The sequence below is a fragment of the Acipenser ruthenus genome, chromosome 19 (genome assembly GCF_902713425.1).
Source record: "Acipenser ruthenus chromosome 19, fAciRut3.2 maternal haplotype, whole genome shotgun sequence".
In the NCBI taxonomy this organism is placed as follows: Eukaryota; Metazoa; Chordata; class Actinopteri; order Acipenseriformes; family Acipenseridae; genus Acipenser; species Acipenser ruthenus.
In genome coordinates, this window is record NC_081207.1 from 900814 (window position 1) to 921247 (window position 20434).

General features: G+C 40.7%; 1 protein-coding gene across 8 annotated transcripts in view; it reads left to right on the forward strand.

The window, feature by feature from the left end:
- The window catches only part of LOC117424633 (probable helicase with zinc finger domain), a 40589-nt gene extending 25328 nt beyond the window's left edge, over positions 1–15261 (forward strand). For 6 of the 8 annotated variants that reach the window (XM_034041206.3, XM_058992268.1, XM_058992269.1 and 3 more), the window contains exons 22-31: positions 1192–1408; positions 4988–5039; positions 5177–5361; positions 8428–8623; positions 9396–9469; positions 9819–10359; positions 10830–11052; positions 11455–12046; positions 14265–14517; positions 14676–15261. In XM_034041206.3, the coding sequence (XP_033897097.3) occupies positions 1192–1408; positions 4988–5039; positions 5177–5361; positions 8428–8623; positions 9396–9469; positions 9819–10359; positions 10830–11052; positions 11455–12046; positions 14265–14517; positions 14676–15022 (2680 nt within the window). In that variant the 3' untranslated portion in view covers positions 15023–15261. The remainder of the gene's footprint in view (positions 1–1191; positions 1409–4987; positions 5040–5176; positions 5362–8427; positions 8624–9395; positions 9470–9818; positions 10360–10829; positions 11053–11454; positions 12047–14264; positions 14518–14675) is intronic. The other 2 variants (XM_058992270.1, XM_058992271.1) reach the window with 2 other exon arrangements.
- The last annotated feature ends 5173 nt before the right edge of the window (positions 15262–20434 follow it).

Consider the following 20434-nt stretch of genomic DNA (forward strand, 5'->3'; position numbering starts at 1 on the left):
TGGCGTATTCGCTGCTATTGGTAATGTAAAGCACAGCACCTAATGGAACACATGTATTCCTAAACAAATTGACTGGAGATTGCCTTGGCTTCAATTTGTGTTCTTTTTTTGGTCATTTGCCATTCACTGTTGCCTTCAACAGAACAGATTTATGAAGGTTAAAGCTCAAAGCACCATGCTGGTGGGAGCTGAACTTGCTTTGCAGGTTTTTTGCTTTTGCCTGTCTGTTTTTCTCAATGCAATGTGGCAGTACTGTGTACTTGGTTGAACCTGAGCAGTCTCCTGCCCCTCATCCTCTCGCCAACAGTGAAGCTGGATGTCTAAAATTAGTACTGATTCCTCCCTCTTCACAGCTGAGCCAGCCATGTAATTGCTTGCCTTTTGCAAGACCTGTGACCTGCTCGGTTAGACCCGAAAGAGCTTCCTTCACGGATGGCCTCCTCTTATTCGGTTTGTTTAAGGTGTTTGTCTGTCTCTCCTTTACAGACATCTAAAGGGAAATAAGAGGCTGCTGTTGCTGTGAATGGTTTGCGTGATGATGGCTTGTTTTGACATTTAGGTTCTAAATTGTTGCTGGGGGGGGGGAGCACTATCCAGGTGTGCACACCGTTAATAATAATCGAAAGAGTAATGACATCCTGCCAGTTGTCTCTTTGTCCAGCCTATTTGCTGTCAGATTTTGTCATTGCAGCAAAAGAAATTGGCAAAATGTTTAGATTTGAGTTTCCCTGTTGTTGAGTTGATTTTGTAGCTTGTGTGTAGAATTGTGTGAATCGTTGATCATCTTCTTTCTGCCACCATTTAATTGAGCCTGTTCAGAAAATAATTGGCTTAACTTTTACTGCTTTAAATAATCACCAGCCGAGCAAAACACAAAATGTTCTGCAATTAACAAACACTAAAAAACGTACAGTCCAGTTCATCTTTAGACCATTTCATTCCACTTTTCCTACATTTTGTATGAGAAATGTATTGAAAAAGGGAAGGTAATTACATGCAGTATATTAGAGAGCAATCTGTAGAGAGTTGAAGCTCTCACCATAAATGGCTGACACAGGTCTCTGAGGGCGAGCTGTGCATTCACTTTACCTGGCTCTCCTCTGGATTAACCGCTTGCTGTTAAAGCGTAATTTGTCTCAAAGTTGTCAGGAATCTCTCGCTGACTCCGTTCTGTTGCTGTTGTTCCTTCAGGAAGTTCTGGGAGCAGTTCATTGAGATCTGTCATGAGAACAGCAGCCTCCACGGCATCACGTTTGAGCAGATCAAGGCTCAGCTGGAGGCGCTGGAGCTGAAGAAGACCTACGTCCTCAATCCCCTGGCTCCGGAGTTCATCCCCAGGGCTCTGAGGCAGCAGCAGCAGCAGCACCCTGCAACCTCCATCAAACAGCAGCAGCAATCTCCACCAAAGGTAACACAAGATTACAACAGGAAGTGGTCTTTATGTATACACTGGTGGATATACACAGGGTCTCGTTTAAATGTGTAGAAAGCACTGTTTCTTCCCATCAAGCATAGTTACTTAAGGTATAACCTAGCTGTCATCAAGGTGTTGCTACACTGATAAGCATCTGTGCTCGGGGGTGGGGGGGGGGGGGGCATGAATGTCATTGACTGAAAATTAATAAAAATACAGTGATTAGCAAGCATGCACCACCTGCAAAAGCCCCTACAGTCACATCCTTCCTTGAGCCACTGCTTTCTTTTTTTTCGATTTGTATTCCGTTGATATTAACCTCGCCCTTTCATAGCTCCCCTTACTGTTTGTACTGTGGAAGCACTTGACAGCATGCAGAAAAGTATCGACATTCTTTGTTGGCAACAGGAACACAAAAATCGCTTCGATTCCAAGGCAGTAATAATATTGTAGACTGGTGGGATAGCTTGCCATTTCAGACTTGACAGCTACGATGTGAACATTTACAAATCGCAATAACACAATGTGTCATCGTTTCTAAAAATTAAAAAAAAAAGATGTAGTCGTGCAAATGTTTTAAATTCATTGTAGGCTTATCTATTGTCTCGCTGTTTTTAGCATTCATGCTTTAACACTTAAACACCTTTTTTTTTTTTTTAAATGTGTTTTTATTGAGAAATAAGCCCTATTTACACGCTTAAATAACCACAGAGCTGGAGGCCATGGAGGTGAACTAGCAGGGAGGCGTAAAGCTTTCAGGAACGAGGGGCTTGTTGGTTCTGTTTTTTTTAAAGCTTCCCCCTTGCTAAAATGCTTCTCCCTCTCAGCTGCTGGCAGTGTGGTGTTCAGCCGAGTCGTCAAATACAAGCATCTCTGTTTCTGTTTTCTTTAAACTCTCGTAAGTTTAAAGAAAACCGCTTGTGTTCTCCTTCAAAATGTCAAGACCATGAAGGTGTGCTTTTCTAAAGGACTATCTAAGTGATTTATTTATTTTCTCCTCCGTGCACAAAATGCTGCCACAAGTGTTCGCTACACAGCATTAAAAGTTTCATGCATCAGCACTTCGCGTTGCTTTAGCTATTGTTAACGAATGTTACATTTCTTTTGAGCAGTACACAGTCTTTCTCTCTCCAGGGGTGCGTTGAGAAAGTGAACCAGTGATTTTAGCGGGTGGCTGGCACTCAGAGATGCATATCAATGTGTCTGTCTGGCTCTGCAATGTGTTTAATTAGGTTTAAACACCTAACTGCTTAATGTTTACAGGCTTGAGGTGTGTGTTTGTTTTGTTGTAAAGGCCCCTAGTGTGTGTAGACGTACAGGCATATCTTCTCAACTCTTCTCTCCTCTCCTCCTCCACAAGGATGAAATGTTCTCAGTGTATGTTGACTCCACACTTCTAATTAACAAAGGCTTCAAAAGCAAACTCCATTTTCTGAGCTCCTCTACATCCAGACAGGTTGAACATGCTGAATTTCCGGTCATGTCCCAATGTTCGAGCCCAGTCTATACGTTTAAGCTGTTACTATTGTGCTATTTCAATTAACAGTTTCACACTTGACTTGTTTCAGCTGCTGCACTCAAGTCATTTACAAATGCATGTTTCCTGGTCTTTGTGCCTTTGACGAGCTTTAAAAGGGTAGTAGGTTAGCTTTATATCATTTTATAAATGTTTGGCCGATAGCGCTACAGAACGCTGGATCGACTGGATCCCAGTGTTGCCATAACGAAGGTCATATATTTAAAAAAATATATAATTTACCTTTTGGAATCAGATGATTCTTTTTAAACCATTCTACGTTGATCCATTTTTTTAATCCCTGAAGGGCGCTGGGAGGACATCAGATGGCGAGCTCTGGCTTGACTTGACATCCATTCTAAAAAGCAATTTTACTTGATTTCCACACGAGTGTCTTTGGGAAACACAAGTGCTTTGCTAATGCCACATCTCATTAGCCTGTGACGGGGAACAATGCCACACTGGATTTCAGGATCTGCCATCGTTTTCTGACTGCTTTTGCATGTGCCAGTTATTGAGCAGTAGGAAGACAGGGTTGAATAGCAATTTATTGATGGCATTTCCTTCAGCTCCCCCTCCCCAAGGATCCCTTATTCCTGTCAACTGAGGTATAGCGGAGGTGTCTGTACCTACATATACATGTGTGTGTTTACAGCATCTTACTCTAATGTAATTGGAGGTTTTATTTGATGTCGGTCGGTCTGTCTGTAATCTGCACCGGTTTAGTAAAAAAAAAAAAAAAACTTTTATGACTTAAATTCAGTTCTCCCTGACTGTACTGTGAACATATGTGTCTGCTTGTCTGTAGCACTGCTAAAGATGTATCCCTTTTTTAATATCCCCCCCAGTGATTTTATAGATTCAGTGCAACAAGGAAATGGGATAAATAGCAAGGTATTGACTGTTTGGTGATCAACACAACTGTTTAACGAAGTCATTGCTTGTAGATAACTCGGTGAAATGGCACGCCAGCCTTTGTATGTACCGTCACAGTTATTCCTTTCAAAGCCCCTGTGTGTAGGTATCTTTACAAAGCATGGAATTGCATCAGACAGGGTTAAGATGCATGGCTTTGATGTCTTCAGAGAAAGGAAACGTGACCGCCTTTGGTGTTCTTTCACCATTTTTTTTTTTTTTTTTCTCAAACCCAAGTGCCACTGATTGAAAGCTGGGCACGGTGAACCCCGTTTCAGAATAGCAATAAGGATCTTTGCTTGTGCAGCCGGCGAGGTGAAGAGAGTGTCTGGAATGCACTGTTGGGTAGAAAGAAAAAGGTCATCTCATAGTCCTAGCAGACTGGTGCCTTTTATTACAAGATTGGCAGCCTTGCAGAAGACTGAAAAAGGAAGGTTTCAGTTGGCTTTTTATAAAGTAACGTCTGGGGTAAAAATAGAAAACACGATCACGATCACATCCAGCGGTTTTCTTTAAGACTGTCACGTCCCGATCATAATTATGCCTTAAACTGGCACGGCCTGTTATGCAGATGTAGGCCTACACGCTGTAATTATATAGGCATGTCTTTGCAGAATTGTGTCAAAGAGCTAGTCTTTCATGTTTTTAACTAATAATCCATTAGTCCAGAAAAAGGGTTTTTGTTTTGTATTATTTAGTATTTTTTGGACACGTTGATTGCTGACGTACCTGTGTGCTGTTCAATAGATTTTTGTAGCTCAGTAGTTTTTAGGATCGGACTGCAGTTTGAAATGTCGCGTGGTCAAACCCTGCAATGGACATTTCATTGTGGATATCTGCCTGTTGTAGTTTTTAGGTGGGTGGTTTATAATGCTGTCTAAATGTACTCTTCACATGTTCCTTCAAGTGTCCTTTTTAGTGTTGCTGTCTATTGCTTACCTTGCTGTTAAATATTAAGTTCAACATTTTGATTCTGTGTTCTGCCGTTGCAGTAGTTGAGCTGGGTTTTTCTCCTGTAACTTCCTTGAATTAACAGAGTGAACAGTCTGTGTTTCTTGTTTCCTGTAATGTGGAGTGCTGCTTTTTAAAGATACAGTTGAGGGAACTACAAGGACATTTAACATGTTTCTTCTTCTGTGTAGGGTAAAGGCCAACATCAGAATCAGAGTGAAACTTTTCCAGTGGAAGGATTTGGTAAGTTGTCCATCTGACATTCGTGTGTGTGTGTGTGTGTGTGTGTGTGTGTGTGTGTGTGTGCGCGTGCGTGCGTGTGTTTTGTACCATTGGGTTGTAATCTCTTTTTTTATTTATTTATTTATTATTTTTTCTAGTTCAGCCCAATCCATCTGTTTTGATTGGAAACCCAATCCGAGCGTTCAGTCCTCCCCTCGGGACCCACCCTACCCTGGGAAAGTCACCCAGCCCAGTCCAGAGGATAGACCCCCACACTGGGGCAAGCATCCTCTACGTGCCAGCTGTGTATGGGGGAAACATGGTCATGTCAATGCCTTTGTCTGTAAGTAATATACATTTTATTTATTTTATTGATTGATTGATTGATTGATTGATTGATTGTTTGTTATTTTTATAATATATATATATATATATATATATATATATATATATATATATATATATATATATATATATATATATATACATCGTTAACTTTTTACACTTCTGACCAACACAGTAATTCCTATATATACCCAAACAACCCATTTTCATTCTAGATGTACTTACTGTACAGCGATGGAGGCCAGTAATGAAAACATCATGCATTTTTTTTTATTTACTGTTTACGGGCACAGTTGTATTGTTGCACATTCCTTTGCTTTCCCGTCTGGTGTTGCTAACAGTAGATTTTCTTCTGTTGCTTTACTACACTGTCTGGTTCATTTCTTTTTTTTTTTCCCCACTGTTTTATTTTGTTTGCCAGTTTAGCATGTGCTGCTCTGAGCTGAACGTGTCGGCTCTAATAACACCAGTTGATATTTGGTGGTGCATGTTTCAGTACTGATAACGCCTATACTCTGCAGCTTATCCTGAATAGTTATTTTCCAGCATAAAGATAAATGGGAGGGTAGTGACTAGTGCATTTACGGTGTGCACTAAGCAAACAAAACCCAACTCAATTTAAAAATGCTTAGTTCAGATTAAAATGTAATTTGTTAAAAGCAGATTTTTGCCCTTCAGCAGCACGTTGTTCAGAGGTTGACGGTATCTGATCTGATTGCCCGAAATAATGCAGCTGAACCGTGCTTCAAATTGCAGTGCCAATAAACAATGAGTGTGGTGTTCATGCCTGTCCAGATAAGAGACCAGAGATGTGATCTGCTTCCGGGCCTCAGCTGTACTGTTTTATTAGACTGCACGTTGTGCTCTTGCAGAATAACAGTCTATGTAAGCTTATCAGGTGGGTCAAGGTGCTTATTTAGTATGGGAGTTGCTGCAGGCCGTTACCCTGCGTTTGGTAAAACATCCGTAATCTGAAGTAGAGATCGGGCAACCACGGAAGGGAACAGACAGCAGGTGTTTGATTAAAATGTCAGCATGGCTCTAAAGGGACTTAAATATCTGAGAAAAAAGATGAAAGTATGATGCCTCTTTTTTATGTTTAAATTTTATAATGCACTCAAAAAAACAATTACATTGAATTTTTCATTTGATAATGCCTATAACCCCTTGTTTGTATTTTTTAATCTCTTGACTAAATCTCTTCCTCGTGATAATGTTTCTAAATTGGGCTTCCAATGGGTTTTTGAACACAACAAAGCTTGATCAAAACTGTAGATAATCAAGTTTTGTTATTAATAAATAATCTAGTTCTGATTTAAAAGTCTTGGCGGCTGTTGCTCTTCTTTTACATGAGCAATACTTCTAATGACCCTATAGATGAAATGAAACAAAAGGAAAACCTTCTGCAAAGTTGAGGGGGGACTGAAAGCTCAAGTTTTCACATGCATGGTTGATTTTTCAGTGTCGAGAGAGACAATATTGTTCAATTAGGAATTAACCTGTGCCGTTTTATCAGCTTAGCACAGGCATCAACTGTTGTCAGAGTGCTGCCGCTGTTTGTGAGTTTTATAAAAACAAAAATATATATATGAATTTACTGTTGAGTTTTAAAGTGGAAGCCACCATTAAATGGTAGCTCTCTCCTTTTTTTTTTTTTTTTTTTTAAATGTCACCAGCCATTTACTAGAGGTTCAATTGATGCTGTGTATTTCTAAAGTGGCGGTGACAGGACGGATTGGGATTTGTCTGCTTTTGTCAGAGGGAAACTCTGTTTGATAAATGCAAGAACTGAACTACGAAGAACCCAAATGGAATAAAAAAATTTAGCTCTGGCACCCAGTGAGAGGATTGCAATAAAAATGGAAACTACAGTGACTGCAGACACATGAAATAAATGGCTTGCCTTTCACTGGAGGGTGCTTCTCTGGTAGGCAGGCGATGCATTTGAACAGGTCTGAGATGGACGGAGACCCATCTGTTTTTTACGGGGCTCATTTTTAAAGTCGGTCTCGTCGGAGGGGCCGGGGCCATCTACTTGTTTTGAATCTCTCTTGAAATACATTAAGTTGCTCTCTTCAAGACGTGGTGCGGTTTGTCATTCGGAATTAACAGTTTTAGTGCACCGACCACCCTTAGCACACAGTGTGAACAGTGATTTTATAGAAACAAAAGCTATTGAAATATTACAAAAAATAAAGCAGCTGCAAAGCCCCTTGCTGTAATAAAGCTTCTGCAAAAGCCCCTTGCTGTATCCTGCTGGTCGCACATTTTCATATCTTGGGTTCGTTTTAATTTATTTTTTAGCCTGTAGGTAAAATGCCTATTGCTTTGTGGCCGAGGTATTTGAAGTTGAACGATCAGTAGAATCAAAGTGTTAAACTTGTTTAGATGCTTCGTTGCGTTGGCAGTGCAAGGTTTTATTTTTTGCAATGAACCCCATTGCACTCAAGGTGAAACTTGCCTTTTGTTGGAAGGAAAAGACTGTGTTCTGCCGGTGGTCAGCATCATGAAGGAAGCCCACGTTGGCATTTGTGTCCTTTTTACAGGGAATGTTTTAACATACATATATATATATATATATATATATATATATATATATATATATATATATATATATATATATATATATATATATATATATATATATATATAAATATATATAAACCTATATATATATATATATGTATATATATATATATGTATATATATATGTATATATATATATGTATGTGTATATATATATATATATATATATATATATATATATATATATATAAAAACTTCATACATGCAGTTTTATATGAGCTGCTAACCTTAGTTGAGCTTGCTAGAGCTATTGGCACTCACTAAACTAAGGATAGTCGCTCATGCAGTATGCATCCCCGTATGTTTACTGCAGATACCCTAGAGTATTACTTGTATTGTAAGACTTGAAATGGATTTGCTTACGATTGTAAGTCGCCCTGGATAAGGGCGTCTGCTAAGAAATAAATAATAATAATAATAATAGAGGCTCCCCTGTGAATCGCTGGACTCAGTCGGGTGACACTTGTGTTTGTTCCAGGTTCCCTGGCCGGGGTACCAGGGCAGGTTTGCAGTGGACCCTCGTCTCATGACTCACCAGGCTGCCATGGCGTACAACATGAACCTGCTGCAAGCCCACGGCCGCGGATCCCCCCTCCCTTACAGTGGGAGCCACCCCTCCCAGCTCGGGATGAACCAGCAGCAGGAGAAGGAACAGGAAGAGCAGAGCAGGAACGGTGCGTAGAGTTGCGGGGCGCTGTGTTGTGCTGCTGGGTCGATGGGGCTCTCTGGGGAAATTCATATTGTAAAGCTGACGTTTTTACATTTAGCAATAATGTAATCCATGAGTAACCTTTCCCAATCATCAAACAAACCTTTTGGTTTATGCCTGACAAGAGAAAGCATATTGCTGTAGTATTCTGCTTTTTTTTTTTTTTTTTTTTGTTAATTTATTTTTTTTTTATTTTTTTTAAAAAATAAAACAGTTCCTGTGTCTGTAGGATCATAATGAGTTCAAACCCATGCCTAATCTGAACAAAATAATTTTCTGTTCAATTAGCTGTCCAGGATTTAAAAATAGACCATGTACAGTGCCATGCTGGCGTCCATTTATAAACACAGCTGATAACATTAAAAGGTTTAGAGATGATTATTTAGATGCTATTAAATGTCATCTACAGCGAAAGCTACTGTGTGATTTTAAAATGTCCAGAGGTTTTCAGTGTAGCCTTGGGTGCATAATTACCTTATCAGGCTGAACAGGTTACTGCTAACTCCTTGTTTACAACGTTATGTAATGGGTTACATTCTTCTCTGGATATTATGGGTCGATTTTGCATGTCATCACTCCTGTGAATTAGAATCTTCAGGACGCTAATTTGACAGACGAGAAGTTATTCTGTAATTATTTTGATCTGTTCAGGAACTCGCTTAGAGTTATGACACCTTGCAATGTATAGTTCTGTATATCTTGGAGGATAACTACTAATACTTTTTGATCTTATGCAGGTAAAATGGATGGAAAACCTGAGCAAAACAGGCTGCACACCCCAGAAAGGAAACCTGATTCCAAAGAGAAACAGGTATCGTGCTTTTATTTATTCTATGAGGTGAACTGAATGCAGTAATACCAGCTATGTGAAGCTGGTCAGGGAAAAGGGATTAAGAGCTTTTTAACAACTCTTATCTCGGAAAAGCATTTGAGATGCATACTTCACATTTTCAGAATTTTAAAGTAGTTTGCAGGGCAGCTTTTTGCACAGCAGTCGGAGTGTTTCTGGAATACAGTAGCACTGCTTTTATTTGTTGTGATGTCAGATACCAGATTTTAGAAAGCCAATGCAACTGCTGCTGTATTGGAGGGGGAAACATTGTGGGAGTCCAAGCTCTTCTTCCTTTTGGGATATTAAACTATTTCTTATTTTTGTTCAGGTGGAACCTGAGGCTGGACAGAACAGAAGCCCTGACCCCCAAGCAAGCTTAAATTTACCAAATGCCAGACTCCACAGGAAAGAAAACCCAGCCCAGAGGCCGCTTAACTTCCACCTGGCTCCCCCCAACCCCCCTTTTCCTGCCCACACCTCCGGTCGACAGTTCCCACACCAGTACCCTGTCCCCCGGCCCCCGTTCAGAGTCCACCAGCAGCAGCAGCAGACCCCTCAGAATCACTTGCCCCCGCAACCTGGCCAGGTGCACCAGCTGCCCCAGCAGCATTCATCCCAGCTCTCTCCAGCCTTCCAGGCCGGTCACAACCCCTCCTTCTTCAACCCCCTCCCTCACCGGGGCCTGCACTCCCCGAACCTCGAGGCCATGGCTCCGGAGCAGCCCGGCATGGTGCCGGAGGAGATGAATAATGCGATGCGGCCCGTTCCTCAGCTCAGCGCACAGCAGCCACCACCACCAGCTCAGCCCAGCCGGCTCAACAGCTTCGTGGAAGAAAACTCTGAGGCGGCCGTCCTGGGGGAAGCGCTAGGTATGTAGATGAAGAGGCAGAACATGCAGGTGCCAGTCATTTTAAATAAACCCTATATAAACTTGCACACACCTACACTGCTGTGTGTTAGGCAGTGTGGTGTAAAGTAATAATGGAGTGTGCTTTAAGTTGAGAAGGTCTTTGACAAACTTGCAAGTTATCCAACAGAATGGGAATGGCACTTTCCATCGTTATATGTATATGTATGTATGTATGTATTATATTTTAAATTATAACCTTAATCGGTGGATTTTTAATGGTGGGGTTTTCTTCAGTGGAAATTCCCGACTGTAAGTTTTGTTTTGTCTTAATTTCCTTGCGTTATGTTTGTAAGGTAGACTTGGTGTAGATGGACAGCCCCGTCCTCCTTCTCCTCCTCCTTTCTTTTTTCATTTTTTAAAATGTCGTTCATGCATGCATGGCTTGTGCAGCCCATTAAGCAAGCTTTCCTTGCTGCTCTTTCTTCACAGACATGCAGGGGGTCAGCACACTGGAAGCTCTAAGTCAGCAGACGAGACTGCACCAGTGGAATGAACACAATCACTTTTTGCAGAACAATATGGCCTTCCCTCTGCATCAGCAGCTGGCTCATCCTCTAGCCCAGCAGTCCCTGCGCTTCCCCCAGCAGCTCATCAGAGGCAACTGGAGGCTGGGCAACAATGCAGAGGAGGAGCATGGGCCAGGATACCCCAGGTACAATGGTGACAAAGCGTCTCTACCGTTTTCAAATGCTCCACTGATAGCTGTCTGAGAGGAAACTAATCCCACCTCCTCCCTGCCCTCTGATCAGTTCAAAACAGTAGAGGTTTATGAAAACAGGTAGAATGTACTTTGCTTTGTCCATAAAAAAGGTATGGTTTATCTAAACAGTATATCTGCGTTCAGCTGTTTCAGATGTCATCTGTGGTTACCAAAATAACAGGACACTCCGTCTTTGTGACCATTTTCATCGAAATGCTGTGCTCCTGTTTCCTTTCTTCAGTGTGAATCCAGGATACATTTTGTCAAGTTCAGATGTAAAGATTCTGAATCGCAAAGTCCGATCACAGATTGAATTTTATTTATTAATTTATTTTTCTTTATTGGTGCTTGTAGGTTTCCCGGTCTGCTCAGAGAGGTGCCTCCTCTGGAGCAGTGCGAGCCCCGCGACCTGCCGGAGATGCCCCCTCCCCAGTCTCGCTTGCTGCAGTACAGGCAGGTCCAGCAAGTCCAGCCCCGCAATCCTGGAGCCCTCCCCTCCCCTTCGGCCAACTCCAACCACACTGGCCACTTCCCAGGCCCCTATGGGGACACCAACCAAGAGCTTGAGATGATCAACAGCCAGGCTTTTCAGCAGCGCCAAGCCCAGATGTTCAACCCTGCCTTCCCCGTGGCGGCCGGACACACCACCCCTCCTCCAGTGAAGTACCTGCTCCCTGAGGCTCAGTGGCCGCACCCTGGCCTGCAGCAGAACCACATGCTGGGGCAGGGCTTTCACTACGGCATGCAGCAATTAGCCCACAGACAGGAGCAGGTCCACCTGATGCAGATGCACCATCACCAGCAGCAGCAGCAGCAGCAACAGCAACAGCAGCAGCAGCACCATCAGCATACTCAGCATCACCAACAGCAGGCCAGCAATCGGGAATCATTTCACCCGCTCTCGCCCCGAACGGTGTCTGCTGCTTCACTTCACAACATAGAAGAGGTACAGCATTCATATTGGAGATCTAAATGAGGCTGACTTCACTAGTAAGAAGTCATTTTTGAAAGTTGTGTGGTGTTTCCAGGTGATAAATGTAATCGGCTGGGGATAGAAGTGTGTTGGTGTAGCTTTTTGGGGGCAAGCCTTCCATCTCCGAGGTGCCCCACTGAGCCACAGACCACATTGTGCTGGCAATCGCACACTTTTAGCAGAAGGTTAACTATCCCTGTAGTGCGTCTTGGTTTGTTTTTATAGTACTTCGTTCATGTTTTATGATGTGTAAATGTTCGCTTTTGTACCAGAGGCTTGGAGCTGCTTGGCTAAGTGGAATATGATTAATTAAATCTTTTTAAAGATTTTTTTTTTTTCTTTTTAAATAAGTTAAACACGTCTGAAACACATTTGTTATCTGACCTGTATCCTGCTCAATTATTTGGGTGTTGCAGGAAAGACAGATTAGACAGATGTGTTAAAACAAGGCGTGAAACTGCATAAATTCTCAGTTCGAAGTGTGGTTCTCTCACGTGGTTTATGCTAAGTTGTGTGCACAAGAGTTGCTGAGTATTCATGGCCTTGGACTGAGGCTGGATCGCCTATGAATTGGAAGCAATTTAATCAGATATTTGGAACAATCTCAATATAATTCAGCAATGCGCTGCTAAATTTACAGACAACATAACACACCAGTCCTGTGCAGGTCTGTCTCTGGACAGTGTGTTTTAGTTTCTTGTTAAATATTTCAGTGTTATTGTTTATTTCTGATATAACTGCACTGTTTTCTGGGGTAGTTGCCAGGCACAGAACAAGTTTGATCCTTCAGTACTTTCATAAAATAATTCCAGTCGCCAACATTTGGTGAAATGCCTGTGTATTCCAGCAGCATCTACACTGGGGCAAGACTTGCTTTTTGAGGATCAGGTGTGGTTACCTGGTGCTCTGAATTAGCTGAAGGTTTCTAAAGTGATTTTCAAGGACCTAGCAAGACATTCTTTCTCTAAAATGCGCCAAGTCCTGATTTGAATGGAATGCTTGCCTCCCTGCAGCTGTCCAAGGAGCGTGTTGCAATGTTGAACCTGTTTCCATGTTAACAGCGTAGGAGAAAACCGATCGCGAGGCATGTGGATTTTCCGCTTACTCAGCACAGACTAGATTCATGTTCACCCATTATTACATGCATGCTATACTTACCCGTCGCAAGAAGCGTCTTGAATGGCAAACCTTGCTGGTAAGGAAGGCATGTGTAGGGGAATTCATAAAGAATATATTTAATGGCTGGTCTTTCTTGGGCTTTGGAGTTATCCGGAACTCTCCCTGCAGCCCATATTCACATACATGGTGCGGTTCCCCTTTACATAATACATTTTCTACAAATATTTTCTTGGTTTTGTTAATAAATTCAGGCTGAAATGACCCTGGGTTAGATCTTTTAAATACGTGTGTTTTATTATGACGTGCTATGCTGTAACGACAACCTGATTCTGTTCCAGCCTGCTGTTTTTAAATCATGATGAATGTAAATCACTCAGTTATACAGTTCTGTGCATGTCCTGCTGATGCTTGGTGTGCATTTCAGATCTCTGCTACATGGTTAGGAGAACTTCCTGTCAGTATTCATCTTTCTCAGGGTACAGTCTGTAATGCGGAAGGAGAACAATGCTGAATAAATTGTTAGTTAGCAGCCCAGTGGAACCAGATTAATAATACATGAACTTCATATCCTGATAGGCACAAATGTTAACTGTTGCTGAACAGCATGCTGTTGAACAAACTAAGCGCTCTAATTTGTGTACATTTATACAGGTTTGAGATGTTTCTGCTAAAGCAACTACATCTACCCAATTGTTCTTGCTGGATGTATAGATCGGAATATTGCAATTATTTTTATATATTATATTCAGTTCATATGTAACAGTGCATGTGTGCAGTTTAAGACACCTTGAAGGATCCGGTCTAATGGAGAGGATCTCCCTCGGTGGCTGGTTGTCAGTGTTTTGTGACTGAATGCAGTCTGGTAAAGTGTGAAGGCTGATTTACAGACAGCGGGGACTGCAAATGTTTTGTTTTTTTTTCTCTCCCGAAGCGGAACCAGTGCTTTTCAAATTGTGAAAGCTACAGCATATTTATGTTTTAACCCAGGCACTCTGTTTTTGATCAGACGCCTTGGTGTCTTACCAGCGTTGTGGATATATTTACTTAAGTGCCTTTTTTTCCCCTTCCTCAGTATGAGCCTAGAGGACCAGGCAGGCCACTGTACCAAAGAAGGATCTCTTCTAGTTCTGTGCAGGCGTTCCCTGAAGATTCAGGCGCTGCTCCAGGTGGTCTCGGTCAGTGTAAGGAGCTTCTGGATCATCATAACCATCTCTCATACAAGTACACATCCCCAGAGCTGTGGGCCAGCGCCAACTCCTCTGTGCCATTTCAGAACATTCCATGCAATGGACCCAGCAGAGTAGTTCCACACAGGGACCTTTTAGGTAGGTTCTTCCAGCTGCCGCACACACACGCACGCACGCACACACACACAACTGAGGAAGTCTAGCTCTAGGAGTTGATGGAGAGAATATATGGGGCGGGTGGAAATGTTCTGCTGCCGAGTAATCTTTTGTGTGTGTTTTTTGTTTGATTTTTCCAGCTTCATCAAAGGTAGTCCGTTCTGCAGAGGAGCACATGAAGGCTGAAGGTGTCCAGCAGCTGTCCAGTTCGTTCAATTGCACCACGCTGCAGCACCTCAGCCAGTTCCCTCCGCTCATGCCCAGCAAGCAGCCGAGTCCTGAACCATGCAGCAGCGCCAGCGGGTTGCAGAACCCTGGCATGGGCAAACCCCCCACCATGTCGTATGCTAGCGCCCTGCGGGCACCCCCAAAACCAAGACCCCTGCCCGAGCAGACGAAAAAGAACAGTGATCCCCTGGCCCTGTTACAGGAACTCAGCATAGGCAGCTCAACAGGTAGCAACGGATATTATTCTTATTTCAAATAAATACAAATCAATATTAACAAAAAAAAAAAAAAAAAAAAAAGGAAATCCATTTAAAAAAAAAAAAATTACAAATGTACCTTTTTCCTTCTTTTTTTAAAGATTTTTTTTATAGATAGTATTTTGCGTTTTAATTTTTATTTTTACTTGCATTAGTTGTGTAATTTCTTTTACGGTTGGACAAAGCTCTTTAAATAAAAATAAAAAAATTAATTAAAAAAAAAAAAAAAGGAAAGAAAAAAGTGAACCACTTAGCTGCCAGGCAATCTCTCCCTCTCTTTCTTTCTCCAGTTTCTCAGTTGCTCATCTTGCGTTCACCTAACTTTTTTTTTAAGTTTTTATGAATATATATATATATATATATATATATATATATATATATATATATATATATATATAGCGCCTTTTTTAGTAATTAATTTAATGTCTTGTGATGTGTTTCGGGAGCAGCCAAGTGGTTAACTAAACACAAAAATACAAAGTTGTATAGAAGTAGCTAAACTTTTCTCTAACCTGTATATATATAAAAAAGGAAACAAATTAATTACTAGGATGGAAATAAAGTCTCTTGTTGCGTAGCGATTTCATCCATTCCTGGTTTTACTATGAATTTAATAAGATACCTGATCTTGTTACCTGTACAGCGGGGGCTAATCAAGCTTAAAATTGTGAATTGGCGAAACTGCTATGCAATAGGAGTCTTTATTTACATCCCTGAATTGTATGCCGCATACTTACTTTGCTGTACCATGTTAGCATTGACATTTGCATGTTGCTGAGTTTCTGTAACAGAATGATCCAGTGTATTAAAGTATGACCCTGAAACAGAAAATCACAGCATCATCCTCCAGCTGAGTTCATTTTGAGGTGTACAGAATGCAATAAACAAGAAAACACAAGCCAAAATCTCACAACCAACACTGCAGTGTCCACATTTCATGCACTAATGTATTCAATGCAATGGGGGAAGATTTTCTTTTGCATTGAAAAACGGTCAGTTTTGTGTTCAGAAAGGCTAGCAAAGTGTTGCAGAGGAAGTCAAAAGAACAGCTGCTTGTTTATTCAGTGGTGATTGTTACAGAGTGCACATGTTGTACTTTTCCTGGTCAATGTTATACAAATTCTAAATCTCATGACAAACTCGCCTTTTTTCATAGAGAAAGCTAAGAAAAGTAAATACTCTTCCTCCCCTTCAGATTAATAACCAGCCTCAGCAGTCAGGAGTGATGAATCGCAGAACATGTTTTTTAAGCTTTCCTTAGTTTGGGTTAACCCTTTGTTGAGTATCTTCCCAATGCTACGATTTTAATTAGTTTTATTTGTTGTTTTTCTTATTGTAATAAACAATGTGTGTTTTAAAAATGTTGCTTATGTTGACTGACTAAAAAAAAAAAAAAAGTTATGACCTGAATTTCAGAAAAGGGATAATGCAACTCCTAAGTTGAAGCTTCACACCACATCACAGAATAGTCTTACTGCATGTATCTAAAGGGTAAACAGCAGCATTTCTAAAATGTGTAAAGCCAGACCAAAAACAGCTTGTGTTTCTCTGAACCAGTCTACACTTTTATCATGGTAGGCATGTTTTTGCTTTATTAATGAAGTGTTTTTAAGCTTGGATCATTAGCTTGCTTCTTGGAATCATGGGAGAATTGCCCAATCACGTAACTCAAAGGAGACCCAGCATTTGGAAATTGCAAAGGCTGCTGGGAGGTGGTGTTATTAAAACTCTTATTTCCCTGCACCCTTTGCAAGCAGGAAGTGGTGCCCCAGTCTCTGTCCCATGTGAATGTGATTGTCACTTTGCTCCTAGCAACCTGAAGTCCCAGCTGCAACTAATTTACAAATAATGGCTTGCCATGCTGTGAAGTTCATTCTTAGCCGACTTGCATAGCGGATAGCCTTGCATTTCAAGCTGATGTCTACTAAAATGATTTTATTAAAAAGAACAAAAAGATGAATGAGCCATGGCTATCAGTGATATTAACCTTTAATCCACAATGCAGATCAGAACGAGTTTGAACTCGTGATTAAGAGCCTGGCTGGGGCTCGGATGTGAGCACACTGTTCCCTGAGATTTCACGCTGTGCGCTATGTTGGTTTGTATCACTTCTATTGTATTTATTTATTTTCAAGACTGGTGAAGTGGTTTAAAGGTTTTAATCATCAGAAAAAGAGAGACTCCAATTAGCGTTTGTTGTGAAACTGGCTTGTGTTTCCTGTGAAAGGAAAAGGCGCAGTGGTTTTGTAGTGTTCTGTTGCAAACCTTTCTTGCTGTAGTTTGTCAGATCTCTCCCGCTCTGGAGGGGTCACAATTAAAAGTGAAGTTGAGGTTTCTGTCCACTCTTAAGATGCTCATCAGTTTCACTGTGTATTGATGTGTTGTTTTAGAAGTTGGTGTCTCTTGGACTGTACATCCACCAGTATCGTTCTGTCATGTTTTAAGGTACATTTATTTTAATTGTAAAGTCCTGCATGAGAAAAGCCTGGTAAGTTACACCAGGGTTCAGTTTCTCAAAGCACTGCTAGCTAACAAGCTATCTTATTAAAAAACAACTGCCCCCCCCCCCCCCCGATATAACGACGAAGCTCAGTAGAAATCCACCCAGCAAGTCTATATGATTTAAAGGATAAATGTTATTTTCTTCAATTGTAATAATTGTTTTCTATGGAGGTGAATGGGGTTTAGCAGACTGCTCCCTGGAACTGCTTTGTGAAACTAGCCCTGGGTTTATTCCTTTACCTGTGAAACTACAGGCAAGTGACACTAACTTTTTACATGGCCTTGATCTTTGCTGCTTTTTCTTTTCCCCCACCAAAAAAGTGTTTTAGGTGATTTCCTACATTTCAATATACGTATGTGTATTTGTTTTTTATTATATATATATATATCTTTCGTTATACTTATTTAATCATAGGTTTACACCATAACAGTATATTTGTAAATAATGTGCATTTTTGTAGGTGTGTCTATATACCCAAGAATACAGTACATTACTTTTATAGTTATGGTTTTAACAAGAAAATATGTCCTTTTAAATAATGTTTAAAAGAAAAAAAAAAAAGAAAAAAAAAATCTATTACAATTTTTTTTTTTTTTTTAAAGTCTTTAGTGACGCTGAGGAGTCTTTTTTGGAAGAATCTGGTTCACTTTTTGAACAAACACGCTGAAGAATCTGGTTCACTTTTTGAACAAACACGCTGAAGAATCTGGTTCACCTTTTGAACAAATGCAACTTTTGTAAGGGGTCCATGTGAACCCAAGCTCGAGTAATGCAAAGGCTGCTGTAATGTGAATCAGCCATGTACAACATTAGAGGGGGGGGGGGGGTACCTCATGTCATTGAACATGCTCTCTGTTTCTGAAGTGCACATGTGAGTTATAGGTGTTTAAAGAAGAAACCCACAGGGAGAAATATGTTTTAGGTTAATTTGGTGCTTGGTAGTTTTAATAACAATTTACAATTGTGTGAATTACAGATTTTTTTTTCACTATGCATGTGTAAATGTTTGTAATCTGACATTCTTTATATATATATATATATATATATATATATATATATATATATATATATATATATATATATATAGTGTGTGCAACATTTGGCCTTTCTCCTAGTTGCATTACTTTTTGGTCCCTTTATTTGATGTTTTGCATTCAAATGTGACATTATACAACAGGGGTCTAATTTACTAACTTGTTTTTGAAGAATAATGCAAAAAGAGTTCTGTATGCTTCAATAATAAAACAAACAAAAAAAATGGCTGGGCAAAAATGATTTGTTGATTTGCTCACAGAAACCCATTGTAGGGACTGTGTGGTGTGATTCATACAGTGTCTTCTTTGGAAATGTGCACATGTGGTTCTGCACATCGGTACTCAATCAAGGTGTGCTAACCAATGTTTTTAAACCCACTTTCTTATTAGCTCTAGCTATATTATCTCTCCCGCCCCCCCCCCTTCTGTTAAAGATATTTCGAGAGAGAGAGAGTGATGCAGTGTATTGAGGTTGATTCAGCAGTAGCTATTAGATATAGATTATAAGTAAATCTAAATCTACGCCTTTAGAAATGTAACAATCGTGTTTTCCTCCTGCCACGCCACTTACTATGAAGCTCAAGCCTGTAGTTCGCAACACTCTCTGTGCACCAGGTTTGTATAAGGGGTCAAATAAATACTGTTCAGCACCTGCCCTGTTCTGTCAATCCCAGCATCAGAAATGCAGGAGAGCCTCTGGCATAGGTACAGAAAGACGGGCCAATATACAACTACTTCATTCTTTTAAACACACACAACGCTCTCTCTGAACCATTGCCCAAACACTAACCTTATTTAAGAGTTGGGTTAGGGTTTATGTAAATCTTAAGCTCCGGATTTGAATTCTCTCAGCTGCCCCGTCTCTATCCCTGTGCTGAGCCTTTAGCTGCCTTATTTAAAGTGGTAATTCCTGGGGAAGAAGCCGCCTTGGTCTTGACCAAGTAAGCCTTTCAAGGGACGAATCGGGAATTCGGTGTACTCGAAATATCTGCATACAATGCATATTTACTTCTATGTTTTAAAATACTCCAGGGAGTCTGAAGCCCACCAACACTTTTGCTAGGCTCCCCTGATTTTTGCCCAGTACATGCTTAATTAGTAACCCTTGTGTTTATCCGTTGTGTACAGTAGCTTCAGCAAGACGATACAAGCTCTAGGACATTTATTTCTTTTGTAGTTCTAATTCTGGTGTTTTTGTTTTGTTTTATATTGGGTTTTTTGTTGCCTCTGCTTTAGAAATTGTTTCCATTCTGCGTATGTCCCCATTGTTCATAGTGGATATATATAATATATATAAAAGAAAAAAACACTGCTTCTGTTGGTGGTAGTTATTTTTTGACATTAAGCTGCTGTGGATAGCAGACATGTTTGACAGTTTTATCTGCTTTTATTTTTTTCGCTTTTTTGGTTCACTATTAAAAGTGTTTATTGCAACATTTTGTAATCTCTTCTTTTTGTGGATCATGTTCTGTTTGAAGTGATGGATGTGATTCTATTCAGACAATTCTACTTGAACCAAACGGTAATCAATCTCTCTCTCTCTCTCTCTCTCTCTCTCTCTCTCTCTCTCTCTCTCTCTCTCTCTCTCTCTCTCTCTCTCTCTCTCTCTCTCTCTCTCTCTCTCTCTCTCTCTCTCAGCTGTTTTGAAAGTACATTCATACATGTTTTACAGTACCTCTGACTTCAAAAATGCCTCTGGCATCACACTCAGACTATCACTGCAAGCTCAATTGCAGGAAGCACTGTTAGTCACTTGTCAGTGACCTGATTTTTAGTAGCAGTGCAGTTGTATTGCGTGGTTCATCATGGTGCAGTTCCATCGTTTAGTATAGCACTGGGAAACTTCAATGAATGCATCTCATGGGACATCGCTGTTA